General features: G+C 37.8%; 1 protein-coding gene across 4 annotated transcripts in view; it reads right to left on the bottom strand.

Moving 5' to 3' along the window:
• Positions 1-24,886, bottom strand: part of Ugt2b35 (UDP glucuronosyltransferase 2 family, polypeptide B35) — a 37,876-nt gene extending 12,990 nt beyond the window's left edge. The window contains exons 1-5 of one of the 4 annotated variants that reach the window (XM_087584428.1): positions 24,121-24,886; positions 22,362-22,510; positions 20,849-20,980; positions 1,612-1,699; positions 352-571 (exon numbers count right to left, since the gene is read on the bottom strand). In XM_087584428.1, coding sequence (XP_087440554.1) covers positions 352-571; positions 1,612-1,699; positions 20,849-20,980; positions 22,362-22,510; positions 24,121-24,844 — 1,313 coding nt within the window. In that variant the 5' untranslated portion in view covers positions 24,845-24,886. 4 annotated transcript variants of the gene reach the window in all.
• Positions 24,887-25,820: the final 934 nt, after the last annotated feature.

Below are 25,820 nucleotides of genomic sequence, written 5' to 3'. Positions count from 1 at the left end.
TTTACTAAAAAAATTGAAAAGAAAACTCGGCCAGATTTGATGGCACATGCCTCTTTGTCCAGCAGTGTGTAGGATGAAGCAGAAGGCTTTGATATTTAAATGGAGCTATTTACATAGCAAAGAAATATAAAGGATAACATGGAATTTAAAAAATAACTAAAGGAGAGATTAACGGATAAACAGAATCATGCCCTAATTTGTCTCTGCTTCTCCCATTATTTTTACATTCAGGATAATCGTTGCTCATTTGTCCCTCAGGAAGAAGGTCAATAAATAAACAACTAACCAAGTAAATAAATAAATGAACAAACAAAGAAACAAACGACTCACACTTTCAAAGGCTATACTCACAAAGGATTGTCTATGACTTCCTCCAGTGCATTGAGCAAATCTGACTTTGACATTGTCCTGAAATTTACTTCCACAGCTGCTCCTTTGGCCACCATGTGGGCAATGTTATCATGTTGCTCTCCAAATAAGGGAATGCCAATCATAGGGATTCCATGATGGATCGCCTCATAGATGCCATTGGCTCCACCATGCGTTACAAAGGCTTTGGTTTTTGGATGACCTAGAAGAAGATGAATTCACACTAATATTAATGAGCAGTCTTAGAAACGAAAAGAGAAATGTATACTATGAGGAACTGAAAGGATATTTGCCTCATGAAGATTGTTATACTCATAACTTCACAGAAATGACTTTCTGTCTTCGAGCAAGACAGAGCTAAATTTACAGAGTACTATATTTGCAAATTCACATGTGACTTGACACTTGAACTATGAAATACACATTTCTAGTGAAGCACAGGAAGTACATAGTAGATAAGAAAAAAATGAGTGTTTAAAAAGATGAAATGTCTATGTATTTGCCGTATACACACAGCCAGAATACGGTAAATATATAGGCGAATGCCAGCAGCAAACCACTGAACCCCCGTTAAAGGAATCAGAGAAAGGACTGAAAAAGCTGAAGGGGTTGAGACCGCATATGAACAACAATGCCTACCAATCAGAGTTTCTAGGGACTAAGCCACTACCCAAAGACTGACCCTGGGTTCCAACTGCATAGGTAGCAATAAATATCCTAGTAAGGGCACCAGTGGGAGGGGAAGCCCTTGGTCTTGCCAAGGCTGAACCCCAGTGAATGGGATTCTTGTGAGGAGGACAGTAATGGGCGGGAACACCCATATAGAAATGGAGGTGGAGGAGTTAGGGGGGATGTTGCCATGGAAACCAGGAAAAAATGAGTGTTTAAAAAGATGAAATGTCTATGTATTTGCCGTATTCACACAGCCAGAATACGCTAAATACATAGGCGAATGCCAGCAGCAAACCACTGAACTCCCGTTAAAGGAATCAGAGAAAGGACTGAAGAAGGGAATAACATTTGTAATGTAAATGAGAAATACCCAATTTAATAAAGATGGAAAAAAAGAGAAAGATATAATAAATTTAAAGTAAAGGAAAAAAGATGAAAAGCATTTCAGAACTTGTTTTCTCAAATAATCATATCACTAACTGTAATATGAAGCTTTTGAATTCAACAAGGATAGGTATAGGGCTCAGAGGGAGTCAGTCATGATTCAGCATTAGTTTTCCAGAGTCTTACCAAGAAGATCATTTTGGGGAAGCCACTTGTAGAGTCTGGTATTGGGTCCTAAGGTGGGTGGTTTTTTGCCATCAAATCTCCAAAGAACCTGTTAAATGTTAGATAATCTGTGTTGATGGAAATAAATTTGACATTATAAAGACTTAGGATATATTTAGGAATATATATGTATACACATATACACATACACATATACATTCATATATATATGTGTATATCTACCAACAGTTAATGAAAAGTGATGTCATGGGTTTAAAAGAGAGCAAGGGAATGGATATGAGAGTGTGTAGAGGAAGTAATGGTAAGGGAGAAATGTTATCATTATAATTTCCAAAGGAGAAATAATTAAAAATGTAGCATTTTAAAGGGGAAATTTAGCTGCATACGTTTCATAGGGTAGATGAGTTATTCAGAAGTGAGCAACGGGAATACTTAAAAGATTGAGCAATAGTGTGTCAACAGTTTCTGTGTTTATTTTTACATTTAGACAGGAAATCGGGAAAGGGAATAAAATTTGAAATGTAAATAAAAAGTATCCAAAAAAGACAGGATGAACATAACCATCACTTTCCAAGCAGAGATATTTAGAAAAATAAAATAATCATTCATACATCAAAGTATTTAATTCATTACAATGGTGACATAATTCAACTACAGAGAAGTGTGGCACAGTATTTATAATTTATATTTTATATAAATTATTTTGATAGGTTTAATATTCTAGTTTTATTATCTTTACATTTTTAAATACTTTAGGATTTACTTTTATTCACTTGTTCTATGCTATTTTTAATGAATTTCATTTTTTATTATTTACTTATGGCAGATGCTCCCCATTCAAAATTCTCTCTGCTCTGGAGTTGTTAGAGAGTATGTCATTGTGTTTGCCAATAGGAGTATGGAATCATCTGGCCAATCCTAGGAATGAAGGTGCATAGTATAGTGTTGGAACACTGTTCAGGAAGGGAGTCATGTCAGTAGATTTCTGAAAACAGATTAAGTCTTGTGGCCTCAGTTTATTTAAACCAGAAGGTTGTTTTTGGTTTGTGTATATGATATCTTCCCAGGAGCAGATAGGAGTGAGTCTATATGTTTGTCACATGATTTTAATGTAATTCCTAAAGTGGTTTTTTTTTTAGTCAGTTCAAATCTCCTCAGTGCCAAATGTGGCCTTTGGATAAAACCCATGAAAGTGTTCACCAGCTGAGGGGTAATTCTAGAAATGTCACAATGAACATGTTGGCAGAGATTGGTATATAGGTATCGACAGGTATTATCAGTTGCATAATATACTTTCTTCAGCCCCCTTAAATGTTAGGAATGAAGCTATTTCTGCCAGCATGAAAACTGATAAGGAATTTGACTTCACATATAGCTATATACAAGATATACAAAGTCCCTTATAGCCTTATGCTGATTTCATAGGGAGACTCAAAGATGATACTGAAAAATAATTAAAGTGGGAACAAATTTAAATGTTCTTACTAAAACAGTTACTTCTGATAATGACAATGAAGATTGACAAAGATTAATCAAGTCTCAAAGAGAGATAGAAAATGTTATGGACTTTCTGAAGTTAAAGGACAAATGTAGCGACCTACAAACATAGAGCCAATTTAGCTGCTCTAGGAATCCTTGTTGTACAAAAGCTGATGTTGGTAAAATGGCCACTTAAAGACTTATTGTAGACTCTGCACACATCTCTGATGCCAGAGGAAAAGACCAAACGCCATCTGGAACCCTGGTGCACGGAAGCTCCCGGAAAGGGCGGCGCAGATCTTCCTGGTGGCTGCCACCCCGGAGAGCTCGTAGGCAGCACCCCACGAGCAAACTTGCGCCTCGGGACCACAGGTAAGACCAACTTTTCTGCTGCAAGAGACCTGCCTGGTGAACTCGGGACACACAGAGGCAAAATTCCTCTAGGACCAGGCACCTCTGGTGGTTAGCGGGAGTCCCAAACCAACGGATCCCTGCCCACAGCAGCTCTCTGCTCTCAAACCCTGTGGGAGAGAGACCTCACCGCCTGGTCAGGTGGGCACTCCTGAGGCTGCAGAGTGGAAGAGGCCACCAACACTGCCCACCCCTGCTCACATCCCTAGCCCAAGAGGAAACTGTATACGGCCTCTGGGTTCCCGAAAAGGAGGGCCCAGGAGCAGCAGGTCTGCTGCGTCTGAGACACCGCCAGAACCTGAAGGGACCTACCAGATAAACAGTTCTCTGCACCCAAATCCCATGGAAGGGAGAGCTAAACCTTCAGAGAGGCAGACATGCCTAGGAAACCAGAAGAGACTGCACTCTGCACACATCTCTGATGCCAGAGGAAAACACCAAACGCCATCTGGAACCCTGGTGCACGGAAGCTCCCGGAAAGGGCGACACAGATCTTCCTGGTTGCTGCCGCCACGGAGAGCTCGTAGGCAGCACGCCATGAGCAAACTTGAGCCTCAGAACCACAGGTAAGACCAACTTTTCTGCTGCAAGTGACCTGCCTGGTGAACTCAAGACACAGGCCCACAGGAACAGCTGAAGACCTGTAGATAGGAAAAACTACACGCCCGAAAGCAGAACACTCTGTCCCCATAACTGGCTGAAAGAAAGCAGGAAAACAGGTCTACAGCACTCCTGACACACAGGCTTATAGGACAGTCTAGCCACTGTCAGAAATAGCAGAACAAAGTTACACTAGAGATAATCTGATGGCGAGAGGCAAGCGCAGGAACCCAAGCAACAGAAAGCAAGACTATATGGCATCATCAGAGCCCAATTCTCCCACCAAAGCAAACACAGAATATCCAAACACACCAGAAAAGCAAGATCTAGTTTCAAAATCATATTTGATCACGATGCTGGAGGACTTTAAGAACGATGTGAAGAACTCCCTTAGAGAAACACAGGAAAACATTAATAAACAAGTAGAAGCATACAGAGAGGAATCGCAAAAATCCCTAAAAGAATTCCAGGAAAACATAAATAAACAAGTAGCAGCCCATAGAGAGGAGTCACAAAAATCCCTGAAAGAATTCCAGGAAAACACAATCAAAAAGTTAAAGGAATTAAAAATGGAAATAGAAGCAATCAAGAAAGAACACATGGAAATAACCCTGGATATAGAAAACCAAAAGAAGAGACAAGGAGCTGTAGATACGAGCTTCACCAACAGAATACAGGAGATGGAAGAGAGAATCTCAGGAGCAGAAGATTCCATAGAAATCATTGACACAACTGTCAAAGATAATGTAAAGTGGAAAAAGCTACTGGTCCAAAACATACAGGAAATCCAGGACTCAATGAGAAGATCAAACCTAAGGATAATAGGTATAGAAGAGAGTGAAAACTCCCAGCTCAAAGGACCAGTAAATATCTTCAACAAAATCATAGAAGAAAACTTCCCTAACCTAAAAAAAGAGATACCCATAGGCATACAAGAAGCCTATAGAAGTCCAAATAGACTGGACCAGAAAAGAAACACCTTCCATCACATAATAGTCAAAACACCAAACGCACAAAATAAAAAAAGAATATTAAAAGCAGTAAGGGAAAAAGGTCAAGTAACATATAAAGGCAGACCTATCAGAATCACACCAGACTTTTCGCCAGAAACTATGAAAGCCAGAAGATCCTGGACAGATGTCATACAGACCCTAAGAGAACACAAATGCCAGCCCAGGTTACTGTATCCTAAAAAAGGCTCAATTAACATAGATGGAGAAAACAAGATATTCCATGACAAAACCAAATTTACACAATATCTTTCTTCAAATCCAGCACTACAAAGGATAATAAATGGTAAAGCCCAACATAAGGAGGCAAGCTATACCATAGAAGAAGCAAGAAACTAATCGTCTTGGCAACAAAACAAGGAGAAGAAAAGCACACAAACATAACCTCATATCCAAATATGAATATAACAGGAAGCAATAATCACTATTCCTTAATATCTCTCAACATCAATGGCCTCAACTCCCCAATAAAAAGACATAGATTAACAAACTGAATACGCAACGAGGACCCTGCATTCTGCTGCCTACAGGAAACACACCTCAGAGACAAAGACAGACACTACCTCAGAGTGAAAGGCTGGAAATCAACTTTCCAAGCAAATGGTCAGAAGAAGCAAGCTGGAGTAGCCATTCTAATATCAAATAAAATCAATTTTCAACTAAAATTCATCGAAAAAGATAAGGAAGCACACTTCATATTCATCAAAGGAAAAATCCACCAAGATGAACTCTCAATCATATATATCTATGCCCCAAATGCAAGCGCACCTACATACATAAAAGAAACCTTACTAAAGCTCAAAACACAAATTGCACCTCACACAATAATAGTAGGAGATTTCAACACCCCACTCTCATCAATGGACAGATCATGGAAACAGAAATTAAACAGAGACGTAGACAGACTAAGAGAAGTCATGAGCCAAATAGACTTAACAGATATTTATAGAACATTCTATCCTAAAGCAAAGGGACATACCTTCTTCTCAACTCCTCATAGTACTTTCTCCAAAATTGACCATATAATTGGTCAAAAAACGGGCCTTAACAGGTACAGAAAGACAGAAATAATCCCATGCGTGGTATCGGACCACCACGGCCTAAAACTGGTCTTCAATAACAATCAAGGAAGAATGCCCACATATACGTGGAAATTGAACAATGCTCTACTCAATGATAACCTGGTCAAGGAAGAAATAAAGAAAGAAATTAAAGACTTTTTAGAATTTAATGAAAATGAAGGTACAACATACCCAAACTTATGGGACACAATGAAAGCTGTGCTAAGAGGAAAACTCATAGCGCTGAGTGCGTGCAGAAAGAAACAGGAAAGAGCATATGTCAGCAGCTTGACAGCACACCTAAAAGCTCTAGAACAAAAAGAAGCAAATACATCCAGGAGGAGGAGAAGGCAGGAAATAATCAAACTCAGAGCTGAAATCAACCAAGTAGAAACAAAAAGGACCATAGAAAGAATCAACAGAACCAAAAGTGGGTTATTTGAGAAAATCAACAAGATAGATGAACCCTTAGCCAGACTAACGAGCGGACACAGAGAGTGTGTCAAAATTAACAAAATCAGAAATGAAAAGGGAGACATAATTACCGATTCAGAGGAAATTCAAAAAATCATCAGATCTTACTATAAAAGCCTATATTCAACAAAACTTGAAAATCTGCAGGAAATGGATAATTTCCTAGACAGATACCAGGTACCAAAGTTAAATCAGGAACAGATAAACCAGTTAAACAATCCCATAACTCCTAGCGAAATAGAAGCAGTCATTAAAGGTCTCGCAACCAAAAAGAGCCCAGGTCCAGATGGGTTTAGTGCAGAATTCTATCAGACCTTCATAAAAGACCTCATACCAATATTATCCAAACTATTCTACAAAATTGAAACAGATGGAGCACTACCAAATTCCTTCTATGAAGCCACAATTACTCTTATACCTAAACCACACAAAGACCCAACAAAGAAAGAGAACTTCAGACCAATTTCCCTTATGAATATCGACGCAAAAATACTCAATAAAATTCTGGCAAACAGAATCCAAGAGCACATCAAAACAATCATCCACCATGATCAAGTAGGCTTCATTCCAGGCATGCAGGGATGGTTTAATATACGGAAAACCATCAATGTGATCCATTATATAAACAAACTGAAAGAACAAAACCACATGATCATTTCATTAGATGCTGAGAATGCATTTGACAAAATCCAACACCCCTTCATGATAAAAGTCATGGAAAGAATATGAATTCAAGGCTCATACCTAAACATAGTAAAAGCCATATACAGCAAACCAGTTGCTAACATTAAACTAAATGGAGAGAAACTTGAAGCAATCCCACTAAAATCAGGGACTAGACAAGGCTGCCCACTCTCTCCCTACTTATTTAATATGGTTCTTGAAGTTCTAGCCAGAGCAATCAGACAACAAAAGGAGGTCAAGGGGATACAGATCGGAAAAGAGGAAGTCAAAATATCACTATTTGCAGATGATATGATAGTAAATTTAAGTGATCCCAAAAGTTCCACCAGGGAACTACTAAACTTGATAAACAACTTCAGCAACGTGGCTGGGTATAAAATTAACTCAAATAAATCAGTAGCATTCCTCTACACAAAAGAGAAACAAGCCGAGAAAGAAATTAGGGAAACGACACCCTTCATAATAGACCCAGATAATATAAAGTACCTCGGTGTGACTTTAACCAAGCAAGTAAAAGATCTGTACAATAAGAACTTCAAGCCTCTGAAGAAAGAAATTGAAGAAGACCTCAGAAGATGGAAAGATCTCCCATGCTCATGGATTGGCAGGAATAATATAGTAAAAATGGCCATTTTACCAAAAGCGATCTACAGATTCAATGCAATCCCCATCAAAATACCAATCCAATTCTTCAAAGAGTTAGACAGAACAATTTGCAAATTCATCTGGAATAACAAAAAACCCAGGATAGCTGAAACTATCCTCAACAATAAAAGGACTTCAGGGGGAATCACTATCCCTGAACTCAAGCAGTATTACAGAGCAATAGTGATAAATACTGCCTGGTATTGGTACAGAGACAGACAGATAGACCAATGGAACAGAATTTAAGACCCAGAAATTTAAGACCCACACTCTTATGGGCACTTGATTTTTGACAAAGGAGCCAAAACCATCCAATGGAAAAAAGATAGCATTTTCAGCAAATGGTGCTGGTTCAACTGGAGGTCAATATGTAGAAGAATGCAGATTGATCCATGCTTATTACCCTGTCCAAAGCTTAAGTCCAAGTGGATCAAGGACCTCCACATCAAACCAGATACACTCAAACTAATAGAAGAAAAACTAGGGAAGCATCTGGAACACATGGGCACTGGAAAAAATTTCCTGAACAACACACCAATGGCTTATGCTCTAAGATCAAGAATCGACAAATGGGATCTCATAAAACTGCAAAGCTTCTGCAAGGCAAAGGACACTGTGGTTAGGACAAAACGGCAACCAACTGATTGGGAAAAGATCTTTACCAATCCTACAACAGATAGAGGCCTTATATCCAAAATATACAAAGAACACAAGAAGTTAGACCACAGGGAGACAAATAACCCTATTAAAAATGGGGTTCAGAGCTAAACAAAAAATTCACAGCTGATGAATGCCAAATGGCTGAGAAACACCTAAAGAAATGTTCAACATCTTTAGTCATAAGGGAAATACAAATCAAAACAACCCTGAGATTTCACCTCACACCAGTGAGAATGGCTAAGATCAAAAACTCAGGTGACAGCAGATGCTGGCAAGAATGCGGAGAAAGAGTAACACTCCTCCATTGTTGGTGGGATTGCAGACTGGTACAACCATTCTGGAAATCAGTCTGGAGGTTCCTCAGAACATTGGACATTGAACTGCCTGAGGATCCAGCTATACCTCTCTTGGGCATATACCCAAAAGATGCCCCAACATATAAAAAAGACATGTGTTCCACTATGTTCATCGCAGCCTTATTTATAATAGCCAGAAGCTGGAAAGAACCCAGATGCCCTTCAACAGAGGAATAGATTCAGAAAATGTGGTACATCTACACAATGGAATATTACTCAGCTATCAAAAACAATGACTTTATGAAATTCGTAGGCAAATGGTTGGAACTGGAAAATATCATCCTGAGTGAGCTAACCCAATCACAGAAAAACACACATGGTATGCACTCATTGATAAGTGGCTATTAGCCCAAATGCTTGAATTACCCTAGATGCCTAGAATAAATGAAACTCAAGACGGATGATCAAAATGTGAATGCTTCACTCCTTCTTTAAAAGGGGAACAAGAATACCCTTGGCAGGGAATAGAGAGGCAAAGATTAAAACAGACACAGAAGGAACACCCATTCAGAGCCTGCCCCACATGTGGCCCATACATATACAGCCATCCAATTAGACAAGATGGATGAAGCAAAGAAGTGCAGGATGACAGGAGTCGGATGTAGATCACTCCTGAGAGACACAGCCAGAATACAGCAAATAAAGAGGCGAATGCCAGCAGCAAACCACTGAACTGAGAACGGGACCCCCGTTGAAGGAAACAGAGAAAGAACTGGAAGAGCTTGAAGGAGCTCGAGACCCCTTATGAACAACAATGCCAACCAACCAGAGCTTCCAGGGACTAAGCCACTACCTGAAGACTATACATGGACTCTGACCTCATAGGTAGCAATGAATATCCTAGTAAGAGCACCAGTGGAAGGGGAAGCCCTGAGTCCTCCTAAGACTGAACCCCCAGTGAGCTAAATTGTTGTGGGGAAGGCGGCAATGGGGGGAGGATGGGGAGGGGAACACCCATAAGGAAGGGGAGGGGGAGGATTAGGAGGATGTTAGCCTGGAAACCGGGAAAGGGAATAACACTCGAAATGTATATAAGAAATACTCAAGTTAATAAAAAAAAAAACACTCATTGTAAATTTCCTTAGAACAATTGAATGCTCAGAGTCAATGAGCTCCTGCCTTAAGCCCTATGTGCAAGAAAGTAAAACAGTGGACTAAGGGATGCTGATCTAAATGTGACTGTGTGGCAACAATAGCAGTACAAGTCAACAATAGAGAAACACGGTGAAGGTACCTTAGAACCTGCAGTATAAGTGCGTAAATATAAAAATAATAGCATCTATGTCAGGTGCAGATTGTAATCATTCTATTTTTTTGCTACAAGTTACTATTCGAGGAATGGCTATTGATATTCCACATCCTAAAGTACTGCTATTCCCCTCTTCAATATCATTTTAAGTGATACACAGGTTTTGGTGGACCCAATCTGCTAAGAACTGTTGGACCATTTGTGTCACAGTAGCTTACCCATGAAAGGAATTACAGATCATATAGAGTCATTAATTAAAGTTACACAGGAGAACTAGCTGTCATGACCACAGTACCTATGAATTGGAATAGACAGTGTTCCATGCAGGGGGATTTAGTAGTACAAATAAAACTATAACTTTTGAGCACTGTATTAAAGGAAAATGATACACCATTATTGGCTTTCAAAAGAAAACAAAATAAAAACATTTGTAGAATTGATTGATTCTGGAACTGATATTTCTATTATAGCCACTGAAAAGAAGCCATCTGAATGGCCTTATTTCAACCCTGATAGAGTTGGGAAGTAATGAGCTCTAAAAAGATTTTTAAAAATTACAGTGTATAAATCAAGAAGTCATAATACAAATACCTTAGCCTTCTGTTACTCATATTCTGATTAATTTTTGGTGATGGTTTACAACCATCTAATGCAGAAATATTCCTACCTCTAATGCTATCTATTCTTCAAAATTGCAATTCCTAATGAAAAGATTGTGATATCAAAAAGGAAATGGAGCAAGCTAAGGGTTACAAGGGATTATGGAACCTATGTCCCCATCTGAACAATATCATAAGCATGAACTGGCATTTTCATGGTGGACAAATATTACATTAAATTTTCGTTAGTTTGTCTGAACATCTCAAAGACACATTTCTAAAAGAAAGCTATAGGCTACTCCCCAGTAGTCAGATAACCTTTGGAGAATGGGAAAAGAGATTTGCCTTTTTCTCTATGGAATTCTCTTGTTTGTGTAGTTAAAAAATGATATGGTAAATGGAGACAGTTGATTGTCTTAAGAAATCTTAATGCCACTATGTGGCCAATAGTACTTTTACAGCCTGGATTATCCACACTGACAGCTATTGCTAAAGATTGGCTTTCAATTGTGATGGATTTGAAAAGCTGCTTTTACACTATACCTATTCATCTTGATAATAAGGTATATATAACATTTTCTGTTTCTTCACTCAGTCCTAAAGAACTCAAGCTTCACTATCAATGAATTTCAAGGCATGGCAAAAATTCACTATTACGTGTCAATTCCATGCTGGAAAGGTTTTAGAGCCTGTGAGGCAGGTATACTATGTATTATAGATGATATTCTGTTAGTCACCTCCAAACAGAAAGAGCTACAATGTGTATATGGCATGATTCAGGATGTGCTACATATTTCACCTGAAAAAGTACAAAGATCAGACATCATATAATGTCCCAGATGCCTGTTAAAGAGAACACCTGCTAATAATCTATGAAAATGTCAATTAGACAGAATATTTAAGAAAACTTTCAAAATTTATTAGGGAGCAATAATTCATTACATGCTACTTTAAAAAAGTGATTCCTTTAATTTTATGTGCATTGGTGTTCTACCTCTATGTCTGTGTTGGGTGGCGACCCAGATCTTTAAGAACTGGAGATACAGACAGTTGTACACATAGGTGCTGGAAATTTAAATTGGATCCTGTGGAAGAGCAGCCAGTGCTCTTAACCACTGAGCAATCTTGCCATTCTCCCAAAACACTAGGGTTAATAATACCCAATTAATCATTAGCCAATTGTTTAAAACTCTGAAAGGAGAGGTAGCATTGGATAATCGTTGATTTTATCTACAGAGACTAATGAAGCATTACAGCTATTTGAATTCAAAGTAAAAGAGGCATTTCTGTATCACATGTCTTCTTTGCACCCTCTAAACTTAATTATTTTCCCTAACAAAACTGTCTCCTATTGGTATTTTAGCACAATAGAATAAATAATTGGAATAGATCTATTTATACCATAAGGGCTATAAAATGTTAGCTGTATGTCTTTCTCTTCCTCCTCAATTAGTAAATCAGCAGAGAATCCAACATCAGCAATTATATGGTTGTATACTTTGCTGTATTATTGTACACCTAACAATGCTTTTTAAAGAGTTGCAGAACTCTATGGGTTTTCAAATTTCAAGTCAGATTCTTGTAGTAGGATTGAAAACTTTTAAACTTATCTTCACATGCTACCATGCTCATATTACTTCAGGATCTACAACAACTGATTCAAACTTGCACTCATCCTGTGTTTATTACTCCTACTTCTGCAGACTCTAACATCCCTGGTTCTATTGCAGAACAAAATAAGCAATCTGATGCACTAACTGACTATTTTTACCTCTCCAGTATGCAAACACATTAATGCTATTGGAGTTCATGTACAATATTACATCCCACTTAGACAAGTGAGACAAATTGTACAAGAATGTTCTACTTGTTCTCCATTATACTGTCATAGTCCTGAAGCTAGAGTCCATCCAAGAGGTAAAATATTAGTGAATTATGGAAAGTAGACGGAATACTTCTCCTCTGGTTTCTGTACATGCATGTGTGCATTGATTCATGCTCTAAATTCATCTGGGTTATATCTTTATCCTCAGAGAATGCTGCAAACTTTTGCTGGTGTGGGAGTGTCTGCTACAATAAAAAGTGACATGAAGAAATCTGTAGTAGAAAAACTAAAATCTTTTGCAAATAATGGAAAATTAATCATATGGTAAAAAATCTTCATAATCGTCAAGGTCAAGGCATAATTGAAAGAGCAAACAGGACACTAAAATAACATCTATTAAAAAGTAAAAAGAGAGTAAAATTGATTTTCAACTAAAAGTCAACAAAAAAGATAAGGAAGGAAACTTCATATTCATCAAAAGAAAAATTCACCAAGATGAACTCTCAATCCTAAATATCTATGCTCCAAATACAAGGGCACCTACATACATAAAAGAAACCTTACTAAAGCTCAACGCACACATTGCACCTCATACAATAGTAGTAGGAGATTTCAACACCCCACTCTCATCAATGGACAGAACATGGAAAAAGAAATTAAACAGAGACATAAACAGACTAAGAGAAGTCATGAACCAAATGGACTTAACAGATATTTATAGAACATTCTATCCTAACACAAAATGATATAACTTCTTCTCAGCTCCTCATGGTACTTTCTCCAAAATTGACCATATAATTGGTCAAAAAACGGGCCTCAACAGGTACAGAAAGATAGAAATAATCCCATGCATCCTATCAGACCACCACGGGCTAAAGCTGGAGTTCAAAAACAATAAGAGAAGAATGCGCACATATACATGGAAGTTAAACAATGCTCTACTCAATGATAACCTGGTCAAGGAAGAAATAAAGACAGATATTAAAGACTTCTTAGAATTTAATGAAAATGAAGGTACAACATACTCAAAATTATGGGACACAATGAAAGTGTGCTAAGAGGAAAACTCATACCTCTGAGTGCCTGCAGAAAGAAACAGGAGAGAGCATATACCAACAGCTTGACAGCACACCTAAAAGCTCTAGAACAAAAAGAAGCAAATACACCCAGGAGGAGTAGAAGGCAGAATGTAATCAAACTAAGTGTTAAAATCAACCAAGTAGAAACAAAAAGGACCATAGAAAGAATCAACAGAACCAAAAGTGGGTTCTTTGAGAAAATCAACAAGATAGATAAACCCTTAGCCAGACTAAGGAGAGGACAAAGCGAGTGTGTCCAAATTAACAAAATCAGAAATAAAAAGGTAGACATAACTACAGATTCAGAGGAAATTCAAAACATCATCAGATCCTACTACAATAGCCTATATTCATCAAAACTTGAAAATCTGCAGGAAATGGACAATTTCCTAGACAGATATCAGGTACCAAAGTGAAATCAGGAACAGATAAACCATTAAACAACCCCATAACTCCTAACGAAATAGAAGAAGTCATTTAAGGTCTCCCAACCAAAAAAGTCCAGGTCCAGATGGGTTCAGTGCAGAATTCTATCAGACCTTCATAGAAGAACTCACACCAATACTATCCAAACTACTCCACAAAATTGAAACAGATGGAGCATTACTGAATTCGTTTTATGAAGGTACAATTACTCTTATACCTAAACCACACAAAGACCCAACAAAGAAAGAGAACTTCAGACTAATTTCCTCTATGAATATCAACGCAAAAATACTCAATAAAATTCTTGCAAACAGAATACAAGAGCACATCAAAACAATCATACACCATGATCAAGTAGGCTTCATTCCAGGCATGCAGGGATGGTTTAATATACGGAAAACCGTCAACGTGTTCCATTATATAAACAAACTGAAAGAACAAAACCACATGATCATTTCATTAGATGCTGAGAGAGCATTTGACAAAATTCAACACCCCTTCATGATAGAAGTCCTGGAAAGAATAGGAATTCAAGGCCCATACCTAAACATAGTAAAAGCCATATACAGCAAACCAGTTGCTAACATTAAACTAAATGGAGAGAAACTTGAAGCAATCCCACTAAAATCAGGGACTAGAGAAGGCTGCCCACTCTCTCCCTACTTATTCAATATAGTTCTTGAATTTCTAGCTACAGCAATCAGAAAACAAAAGGAGATCAAGGGGATACAGATTGGAAAAGAAGAAGTCAAAATATGACTATTTGCAGATGATATGATAGTATATTTAAGTGATCCCAAAATTCCGCCAGAGAACTACTAAAGTTGATAAACACCTTCAGCAAAGTGGCTGAGTATAAAATTAACTCAAGTAAATCAGTAGCCTTCTTCTACACAAAAGAGAAACAAGCCGAGAAAGAAATTAGGAAAACGACACCCTTCATAATAGTCCAAAATAATATAAAGTACCTTGGTGTTATTTTAACCAAGCAAGTAAAAGATCTGTATGATAAGAACTTCAAGCCTCTGAAGAAAGAAATTGAAGAAGACCTCAGAAAATGAAAGATCTCCCATGCTCATGGATTGGCAGGATTAATTAATAAATATTAATAAAAATGGCCATTTTACCAAAAGCGATCTGCAGATTCAATGCAATCCCCATCAAAATATCAATCCAATTCTTCAAAGAGTTAGACAGAACAATTTGCAAATTCATCTGGAATAACAAAAAACCCAAGATAGCTAAACCTATCCTCAACAATGAAAGGACTTCTGGGGGAATCACTATCCCTGAACTCAAGCAGTATTACAGAGCAATAGTGATAACAACTGCATGGTATTGGTACAGAGACAGACAGATAGCCCAATGGAATAGAATGGAAGATCCAGAAATGGACCCACACACCTATCGTCACTTGATTTTTGACAAAGGAGACAAAACCATCCAATGGAAAAAAAGATAGCATTTTCAGCAAATGGTGCTGGTTCAACTGGAGGTCAACATGTAGAAGAATGCAGATCGATACATGCTTATCACCCTGTACAAAGCTTAAGTCCCCCACATCAAACCAGATACACTCAAACTAATAGAAGAAAAACTAGGGAAGCATCTGGAACACATGGGCACTGGAGATAATTTCCTGAACAAAACACCAATGGCTTATGCTCTAAGATCAAGAATCGACAAGTGGGATCCCATAAAACTGCAAAGCTTCTGTAAGGCAAAGGACACTGTCATTAGGACAAAATGACAACCAACAGATTGGGAAATGATCTTTATCAGTCCTACAACAGATATAGAGCTTATATCCAAAATATACAAGAACTCAAGAAGTTGGACCGCAGGGAGACAAATAACCCATTAAAAAATGGTGTTCAGAGCTAAACAAATAATTCACAGCTGAGTAATGCTGAATGGCTGAGAAACACTTAAAGAAATGTTCACATCTTTAGTCATAAGTGAAATACAAATCAAAACAACCCTGAGATTTCACCTCACACCAGTGAGAATGGCTAAGATCAAAAACTCAGGTGACAGCAAATGCTGCCAAGGATGCGGAGAAATAGGAACACTCCTCCATTGTTGGTGGTATTGCAGACTGGTACAAACATTCTGGAAATCAATCTAGAGGTTCCTCAGAAAATTGGATATTGCACTACCTGAGGACCCAGCTATACCTACTTCTCTTGGGCATATACCCAAAAGATGCCCCTACATATAACAAAGACATGTGCTCCACTATGTTCATAGCAGCCTTATTTATAATAGCCAGAAGCTGGAAACAACCCAGATGCCCTTCAACAGAGGAATGGATACAGAAAATATGGTACATCTACACAATGGAATATTACTCAGCTATCAAAAACAATGACTTTATGAAATTCATAGGCAAGTGGATGGAGCTGGAAAATATCATCCTGAGTGAGGTAACCCAATCACAGAAAAACACACATGGTATGCCCTCATTGATAAGTGGATATTAGACTAAGTGCTTGAATCACTCTAGATGCACAGAACATATGAAACTCAAGAAGGATGACCAAAATGTGAATGCTTCACTCCTTCTTTAAAAGTGGATCAAGAATACCCTTGGCAGGGAATAGGGGGGCAAAGTTTAGAACAGAGGCAGAAGGATCACCCATTCAGAGTCTGCCCCACATGTGGCCCATACAAATACAGCCAGCCAACTAGATAAGACGGATGAAGCAAAGAAGTGCTGGCTGACAGGAACTGGCTGTAGATCGCTCCTGAGAGACACAGCCAGAATACAGCAAATACATAGGCAAATGCCAGCAGCAAACCACTGAACTGAGAACGGGACCCCTGTTGAAGGAATCAGAGAAAGGACTGGAAGAGCTTCAAGGGGCTCAAGACCCCATATGAACATAATGCCAAGCAACCAGAGCTTCCAGGGACTAAACCACTACCCAAAGACTATACATGGACTGACCCTGGACTCCAACCTCATAGGTAGCAATGAATAGCTTAGTTAGAGCACCAGTGAAGGGGAAGCCCTTGGTCCTGCCTAGACTGAACCCCCAGTGAAAATGATTGTTGGTGTGAGGGTGGCAATGGAGGGAGAATGGGGAGGGGAAGCCCATATAGAAGGGGAGGGTGGGGGTTAGGGAGATGTTGGCCTGGAAACCAGGAAGGGGAATAACAATCGAAATGTAAATAAGAAATACTCAAGTTAATACGGATTAAAAAATAAAAAAAATAAAAACAGGGAGAAATGAAGGTATATCCTTCCACTTTCCTTATTTATACTTATTTTGAAATTTATCTGAAGGTGAGATATGTTCAGCAACTCAAAACCATTTATCCACACAACATACTGCATTGCCTTAGACAGGACTGAGATGTTTAAACATCTTGAGACTTGGAAGCCCATTTGGCTGAAGAAATTTGGAAAAGGATATGCATCTGGCATTGCAGATGTTTCCACCAAAAGATTATGGATTCCTCTCAAGCTCCTTCAGCTCTCAGCCAGGAAGGTAAAGGTGAAAAATGAGTGTAGTCATCGTGAAGACAGCAACTCTTCAGCTAGAAGGGCAAAAGGATTTATCCACCAAACCATCAGAGTTCAAGTCTGCCCTCCTGTGGCCAGATAAAGATCCTATGCATCAAGGGTGAAGTTACACATAACCAATTGTGACCTGAGAATCTCTAGTAATTCTAGTAGCTGCTTTGACCTTTGTGTCTGTGGATCCACACCTCAAAGAACAGTTAGATTTATATACATGTAACACACACACACACACACACACACACACACACACACACCTGGATATTCCGTGTTAAAAAAAATGAAAAAGAGTCAGATATCCAAAAGCTTTTCCGGAATAGAGTCACATGAATTGATTTTTGACTGCTTCGGAGAACACTCAAAGAAAACAGTACAGGAGATTTTGGCCTCAGTTTCTTCAAAGAGATTGTTTTCAGTATATGTGTTTGCTCTTGTCTCAGGGATATCTGATAGGAGTGGGTCCACGTCACGCTAATCACTTCTGCTTGCTGCTGTTATCCAGAGAGTATATACAGTGCTCTTTGTATTCCTCTATGGTAAAGCAGGTTTTACCACATACAGCTCATCTTTATGATTGTTCAGAGATTGAAATCATGTGAACTCATGTACTAATACGACCTTTCTTAACGCTCTGAGTATAAATTGTCTGATTCTCTGAATAAAGTTAGCTATTGCATGAGACTTTATTCTTCCTCTTCATCTGGAGCAGTGATGGTATAGCTTTTAAAACCAGATATTAAACCTGCTGTATCAACTTTATCCAAATGGACACATTAGACACATTTCCTTTGTAGAGAAATTCCTGTGGATCAATGTTTTAGAACATGTCTGCATCATCCGCACACTGGACTTCCACCTGCTCTTCAAATAACAATTATGACATCAAGTGAGAATGATATATTTTTAAAAATTTCTCTAAGAATTTTATATAATGTGCTTTTAAGAATTAATTCCTACTTATCATAATCTTCCCTAAATTATCCCTCCCATTTCAACCTTAGTATCCTTAAAAAACAAAACAAAACAAATCAAAACAACAATAACAAACAAGAAAAACAAAAACTTCAAGACTAATTTTTACACTACAATTATTTTTGCACGTGTGGTCTTCTACTAGAGAATGGTTCACTTCTCAGGGACTGTACTTTTCCTCTCTGACAAGTCAACAGTTTTCAAGAGTCCATTCCTCTATGTGGATTGTGCGCCCATCTCACATGCTCAGATTTGGTCTGTTGTTGTCTTGCATAGATTTTGTACATGTTAGGTTTTATTTACATGAAATCAAAATTCTATAATTTTATCCCTTCATTCCAAATATATTTTGCTTTGGAATTCTCTTTCAGGGGATGGGGGAGACATGTAAATCTAGTCACTAATGGCTAGAAAACTTGCATATAAAATTTGATTAAACATCCACATTATTGTAATTATCACTGAGATTAGAAGTTTCTTCTCCTATCCCCACCGTTTTGTGTGTCCCCCACCCTGTGTGTTCTGTATGTCTTAGAGGATGGGTGAGCCATTTGATGTGTGTGAATGCATGTTTATGTGTACCAAGGTTAGTGTGTGGCATGGAGAAAACTACCTCAGATGTTCAATTCAATGCCTTTCCTGTTGTAGATGGAATTTCTTGCTTGTTTGATTTTATTCTACTGCTGTCCCACAAATGTCCAGGAATTCTATTTCTGTCATCTCTCTATATGAGTACTATTGCCATAGAGTTATACAATACCATGTCTGACTTCTTGTGAATTAGGGGGAATTCAAATGTACTAAGTTGCTCACAGTACATTGAAAATATTTTATGCACTGAGCAATTTCTGTAGCTTAGACATTCATTAAGTATAGCAAACATACTATATGTTAAACATGTAGTAAGTTCTCCATCCTCTAAGGTTTGTCTGGGAGTTCTGAAATTATTACCTTATTTGGGGCCTGAAATGGAACTGATTCAGATAAGATGAAAATATTACTCTCTACCACAACTTTTTGAAGTCCATTGTAAATTTGAGATTCATAAGTGATATGGCTATTGTAAACTCTCCAAAAATCTAACAATACTACTTTATGACCTACTAATGGGTATGTAGTCCTTACGACAACTTTCAAAAATTTTACTGAGAAAGTCAGAATTTTCTATGGCAGACAAAATAGTTACTAGCCCAGGCCCATGATAGGTGTTAATACTAGAAGTCTCAGACCGATCTCATAAAATGGACCATTATCTACACATCTAAAGAGGATTTTCTTTGTGACTAAATTAATCAAGTATTGGATCATTTCAAAAATATATTGTATGGGATTAAGATGAGGTTTTTCCAGTAGAAAACTTAAGACACTCATAAATGTCCCAAGATTCAAATTCTATTACTTTTAGTATGCTGTGTGAATTCATTCATCTGATACATTTTTTCACATATGATTCTCTTGGACTCTCACTTATTTTTATATTTCTTTCTGGAATGGTTTGATTTTCACTCAGACTGGTCAGAAGCACAGACACATGTTTCATGTGTTATAATATACAAAAATGATTGTAATGGTAGCACTCATCTTTCCCTTTCCTTTAGGTATTTTTTCTACAAATTCTGGCGGGGAGCCCAGAAATACAGGGATTTTTTTTGTATTCTTTTTCTCTCAGTTAGCCAAAAGGATACACAAGCTTTGAACTCCCTCTTTCTTTAAACCACCCTCTAAACTGCACACTGTAAAGACCCACATCAAAGTTAGGATGCAGACTCATGCTATATTTCAAACATTTTCAATATGTGCTTGGTGTTTTTGTGCTAGATAAAATTAATACAACTTAACTTCCCACTGAAAAATCTTACATATGCAGTGACTTAACAAATGAAACAAGTAACTCTGAAGAATTTGCTATTTCTTTACACACTAGGCAGTGATGGCTTCATTATTCCAGCATTTCAGAAAGTATCCATAATGGTCACAATGCTCATATTCAAAGTACTTGTAGCCAAAATACCTTCTGTAGTATTATAATATCTCTTGTATGGACCTGTTTCTAAATTGACTAAGATTAAATTAGAGCTTACCTAAACCTTTAGGTTTTACACAGTCATTTCTAGAATCAGACCTTTCATGGGCTTTCACAGACTCAGTATATTGTTGCCTTCCATGGGAACTTTATCTTACCTTTTGTGGAATCTGGGCAAGGGCCCATGCAATGATGTTGGCCTTTTCTTCTGTCATGTTCCTGACCATTGACCCCAGAGAAAACACCACCACACCATGCTCTCCAGAGCTCTGAACGAAGTCTTCAATATCCTGAGAAGGAAAAATGTGTTCTATCACACAATAACAACAGCAGAAAAGATCACTCATGAAACTCTTACAAAACCTAGAAGAGTAAAAACTGAAGTATTCTTAGGAGATTTTAGAATTGTGGTATTAAAACATTATAAAGACAGAACTGGCATTGTCAAACACTTTGAATGTCACAGGCATCAGTACAAAGTGTTCTCACACGTGTTTGACAAATGTTCTCCATATTTTCCTCTGGTGAAATAAAAGCTCAGGAGTACAAAAGTAATATGTGAAATGTTTGTAAAGGTGTAGCTTCATTACATTTTTATCCTACAGAAAGTACATTTTTTCTTGTTCTTTTATTTTCCCCCATGTGATTAATGTTTGATGAAATAATATCTAACTTCTAATATGTACATATATGGTAGTTAATACAAATTTCCTATTATAATTAATTAAATATTTTAATTTTTGTAAAATAATCATAATGGCATGGCAAACATATAGTATGTGATAATTTTCTAATATTGTGTATAATTAAGAGTATTTTCAATGATATCCGCTGCAATTCACAGTTTGGAACAGAAACTATGTCAATTTGTTTTCTGTGGGTATAAAATAATTGCCACATATATGTAGTCACAGCTTTTGAATTATTGAAAGTTTCTGGCGGGCTAAGATAAACTGACAATTTTCCTCACTTACTGTGTGTGTTTATATATTTGTGTGCATGTGCTGAGTTTTCTCTCACTTTGTGTGTGTTTATGTATGTGTGTTCATGTGTATGTCTATGCACTTGTGTGTATGATTATATGTGTGTGTGTGTGCGTGTGTGTGTGTGTGTGTGTGTGTGTGTGTGTGTGTTGGAGGTTGGTGGTGCCTGTGTGGTTCCTGGTCTTTTTTTTAGCACACAGGACCCAAAGGTTAAAATAAGATGTCCTCTTCTATCAATCTTTTTCAGAATATGTCTCACTGAACATGAACTTCACTATTTTTTTATCTGGTCTATATCCAGCAAGCTTCCTATTAATCTGTTTCTGCATCCTCAGTACTAAGGTCATCATGCTGTGCCAGGACACCAAACTTTTTATGTAGTCACTGAGATTCAAACTCATGTCCTCATGGTTGCTTGGTAAGGACTTTACTCAATGGCTAATCATTCTAATATCCTGTATGATTGAATTTAACTCACTGGTTTTCCAGTTCTATTATGTTCTTTCCTGAGTTTATTGAGCTCCTACTTAGTTTGATTTTTCACTTGATGTTAGCCAAAAGTCCAAGAACGAATACTTAGCAGGATTCTTACTTCCATTTCCCATATGTCTCTATCTTTGGAAGAAAGATGTAGAATCATTTTATCAGAAAGGATATGAAATGAAAAAGATGAAAAGAATGTATTTACCTTGGGCAAGGGTTTAGCAGGTTTGCAGTGGAGTCCTCCAATGTAGTCAACATTTGGCGATATTGGGTGGGGAAACTCCAAATCCCAGTAGGATCTAATGAGCCACATTTCTGCTTTGCCCATTATCTCAGCTAATGTGGTGGGCCTTCCTAGGTAGAGAAAATGAGCAAATGAGACAGAGAAAACTTGACCGGACTGTCTGCTGAGTATAAAACATATATCCTTAAAAATGTTGGGAAAATTTGTATTTGACGTAGACCATATGCTTGTAAAATGTAATATTCACTTATGTGTGATACAATTTGCATTGGTAATTAATTTGTGACTCATATAATATATGTCAATTTATGTTTGGATTTACTTTTAAAGGCAAATATCGAACTTACCTCATCATTCCTATTTAGTTAAATGCCATAAATAGTTAATTAAATAACCCAGTGAGCCTTTGTATTAATAAGTACACTTTTACTCCTCTCTAAATCTCTAAAGGGAACTGTGCAAACAGAAACAAACATTCCAGGGTCAAAAGTCATACCATGTTTTGTACCCTGCCCAGCATTCCCAGGGTCATGGTAGTTTGTGTCTATCTAATCTTTCTTCCATCTTTTACCTAGGGAAATGTAAAGTTTATGAATGGCTGGATTTCTGGTTAGTGCTTTAAAACTTTTTTCTTATAAAAACATTTAAATGTACACATTCTATAAAAAGCAATCACAATATTATCAAAAATTATGAGAATAGGAATTTTTGGCCAGTTTTAGCTATGGTATATTTTTAAAACAAAACAAAAAACAACCCATGACTCCAAAAAAGACAGATGGGATACATGCATACCCATGCTTCTGTAGAGTTTAGACACTTGCAATAAATGTAATTAAATGATACAATAAAAAAATGAGGCTGGGGGGTTGGTGATTTAGTTCAGTGATAGAGTGCTTCCCTAGCAAGCGCAAGGCCCTGGGTTTGGTCCCCAGCTCAGAAAAAAAATGAGGCTGGTAGAAACCTCAGTTTTACTCAGTAAAAATGGGCAATAACACAGTATCATTTAAGAGTAGCAGAAATCTTTAAGAAATTCAAAGAAAATATTTTGATTTATCGTTTGATTTATGGGTATGTGTATCTGCATGAGTGTATGCTAAGTTTATACCAGTGCCTGTGAATACCATAAAAGAGCAGCAGGTCTGCTGAAGGTGAAGTTACAGGTAATTCTGGAACACTGGACATGAGTAGGTACTAGAAACAGAGCTCAGGTACTAAAAATGAGCAGAAAACACTCTTAAACTTTTAGTCCTGTCCTTACACCCCGCATCTTAATTTTTAAAAAACGACACTTGCCTAGGCAAGAGAAAATAATTTCTTCAATATCAGACACACACACACACACACACACACACACACACACACACACACACACACACACACCATAACATGTCATTCTTGAATCTACATGAGTCAAGATTTGGATACCTGGCTAGAGTCTTATTAAAATAGAAGAATCTTCTGTGGTAAGTGAGAAAAAAATCACTTAGGGACCATCTAATTGCATCTCTATGCAATTGTACAGCTAACTAGAATGCCTTATATCAGGACTGCTACCTGCTTCTATTTGATCAATAATATGAGCTTTTACAGATAGTTTGTTAGCTAATATAATTACATTTGATCACCTATAAATCTTCATTTTGTATTTAATGTAATGTATCTTTACATAACATGTGAAACTTCAATCATTAGATCTGTGAAGAGAAAAGTAACTTACCTAAAGTTTTGCTGTAAAATGGATCCCATTTCTTCTCTCTAAATGTTTGGAACCAAAAGTCAAAATAAAGCATACATATCATATTGTGTACCCTCTCTATGAATGTCATTTGGCCAGCTAATCCTGAAAAAATCATAGGTACATAAGAGGGAGGGAATAGAACTCCTCCAATGTACTTTTCAATTGTGTAGCCAGGAGAGAAGCGAAGACTGTACAGAAAAGGAATCTGGAGCAGTTCAGCTATCAGCTCTCCACAGGGACCAATGGCATCTGAGAAAACGACATCAAATTTGGATTCCTGTAGTTTTGTCATGAACTGTTTGTTTGAAACTGCTTCTTTACAAACAGTCAGACAGTAGTCAGAATATTCATCAATCTTATCTTGTAGATAAAGAAAATATGACAAACATGTGTCTCTTGGCAACTCATAAGTCCATACACTCACAAACCTTGTAAAAAAATTTTCCAGGTCATGACTACTGAAAGATGTAGGAAAAGTTACAAATTTAAGGTCAGAAGTTTCCTTGGGATCAAGAAAGACAGAAGCTGAAGGTCTCAGAACAGTGACTTCATGGCCCTTCTGTACAAGTTCCTCTAGTATTATCTTTATATTCATCCAGTGACTATATTCCATCGGCCATACCAACACCTTTCCGCAGTTCCCAGATTTAAAGCAGAAACTTATTTGCAGCAGGAGCAGAGCAGAAATCCACTTCCCAGGCATCCTGAAAATCAAAGTCCTTTTGTTCACTGTGTGTTCTCTTCTGTCACTGCTTGAGCTTTTATCCAAGAGGCACTAGCCACAAGGTTAAAATATAACTTGCATTGCTCAAAGCGGATAAGGCAATGACTATTACTGTGTTGATGGAAAAAAGTACTAGGAGCAGATCATCAGCTTATCTGCCCCTCTGAAGACTCCAGTGTCTGAAGGCCTCCCAGGAGTTCTGCGGCACACAGCAAGAGACCCTCCCAAATAGTAGCAGCAGCTGGAACCCTGAGGAGCTCAGCAGACTCGGGACCCATCCCTTCTGCTTAAAGTCCACCTCTCCTCCAGCCTAAGCCTTCCACCATGGCTTGTTTGTTCCTCTGAAGACCTCCACAGTCTGAAGGCCTCCCAAGAGGTCTGCTGCATCCAGGGCAACAGATCATCACTTGTCTGCCCCCTGAAGGCCAAACAGTCTGAAGGCCTCTCATGAGATTCACTGCAGCCAGGGCAACAGATTATTGGCATGCATTCTCCTCTGAAGACCCTACATTCTGAAGGCCTTCTAGGAGTTCTGCTATAGCTAGGGCCACAGGTCTACCAGGAAACCAGCAGCAACTCAGGGACAGAGGAGTCAGGCTCCATACAGAGAAACCTAAGTCAGTTAACACCAGAGATAACCAGATAGTGAGAGGCAAGCACAATACCATAAGCAACAGAAGCCAATATATTTTGGCACCATCAGAGCACAGTTCTGCCACCACAGGAATCCCAGGATATCCCAACACACCTGAAAACCAGGATGCTGACCTAAAATCCTATGTTATGATGATAGTCAAGTCTTTCAAGAAGAATATAAATAACTCAGTAAAAGATATACAGGCAAATACAGCTAAATGGGTAGAAACCCTTAAAGAGAAAACAAATCCTACATTTATACTGATATCTCAACCGCACAAAGAGACGAAAAAGAAATAGAACTTCAGATTAAATTTTC

The sequence above is a fragment of the Rattus norvegicus genome, chromosome 14 (assembly GCF_021556685.1).
Source record: "Rattus norvegicus strain SHRSP/BbbUtx chromosome 14, alternate assembly SHRSP_T2T, whole genome shotgun sequence".
NCBI classification, from domain to species: Eukaryota; Metazoa; Chordata; class Mammalia; order Rodentia; family Muridae; genus Rattus; species Rattus norvegicus.
Note: the sequence above shows the minus strand (reverse complement) of the source record. Positions and strands in the feature narration are given on the sequence as shown.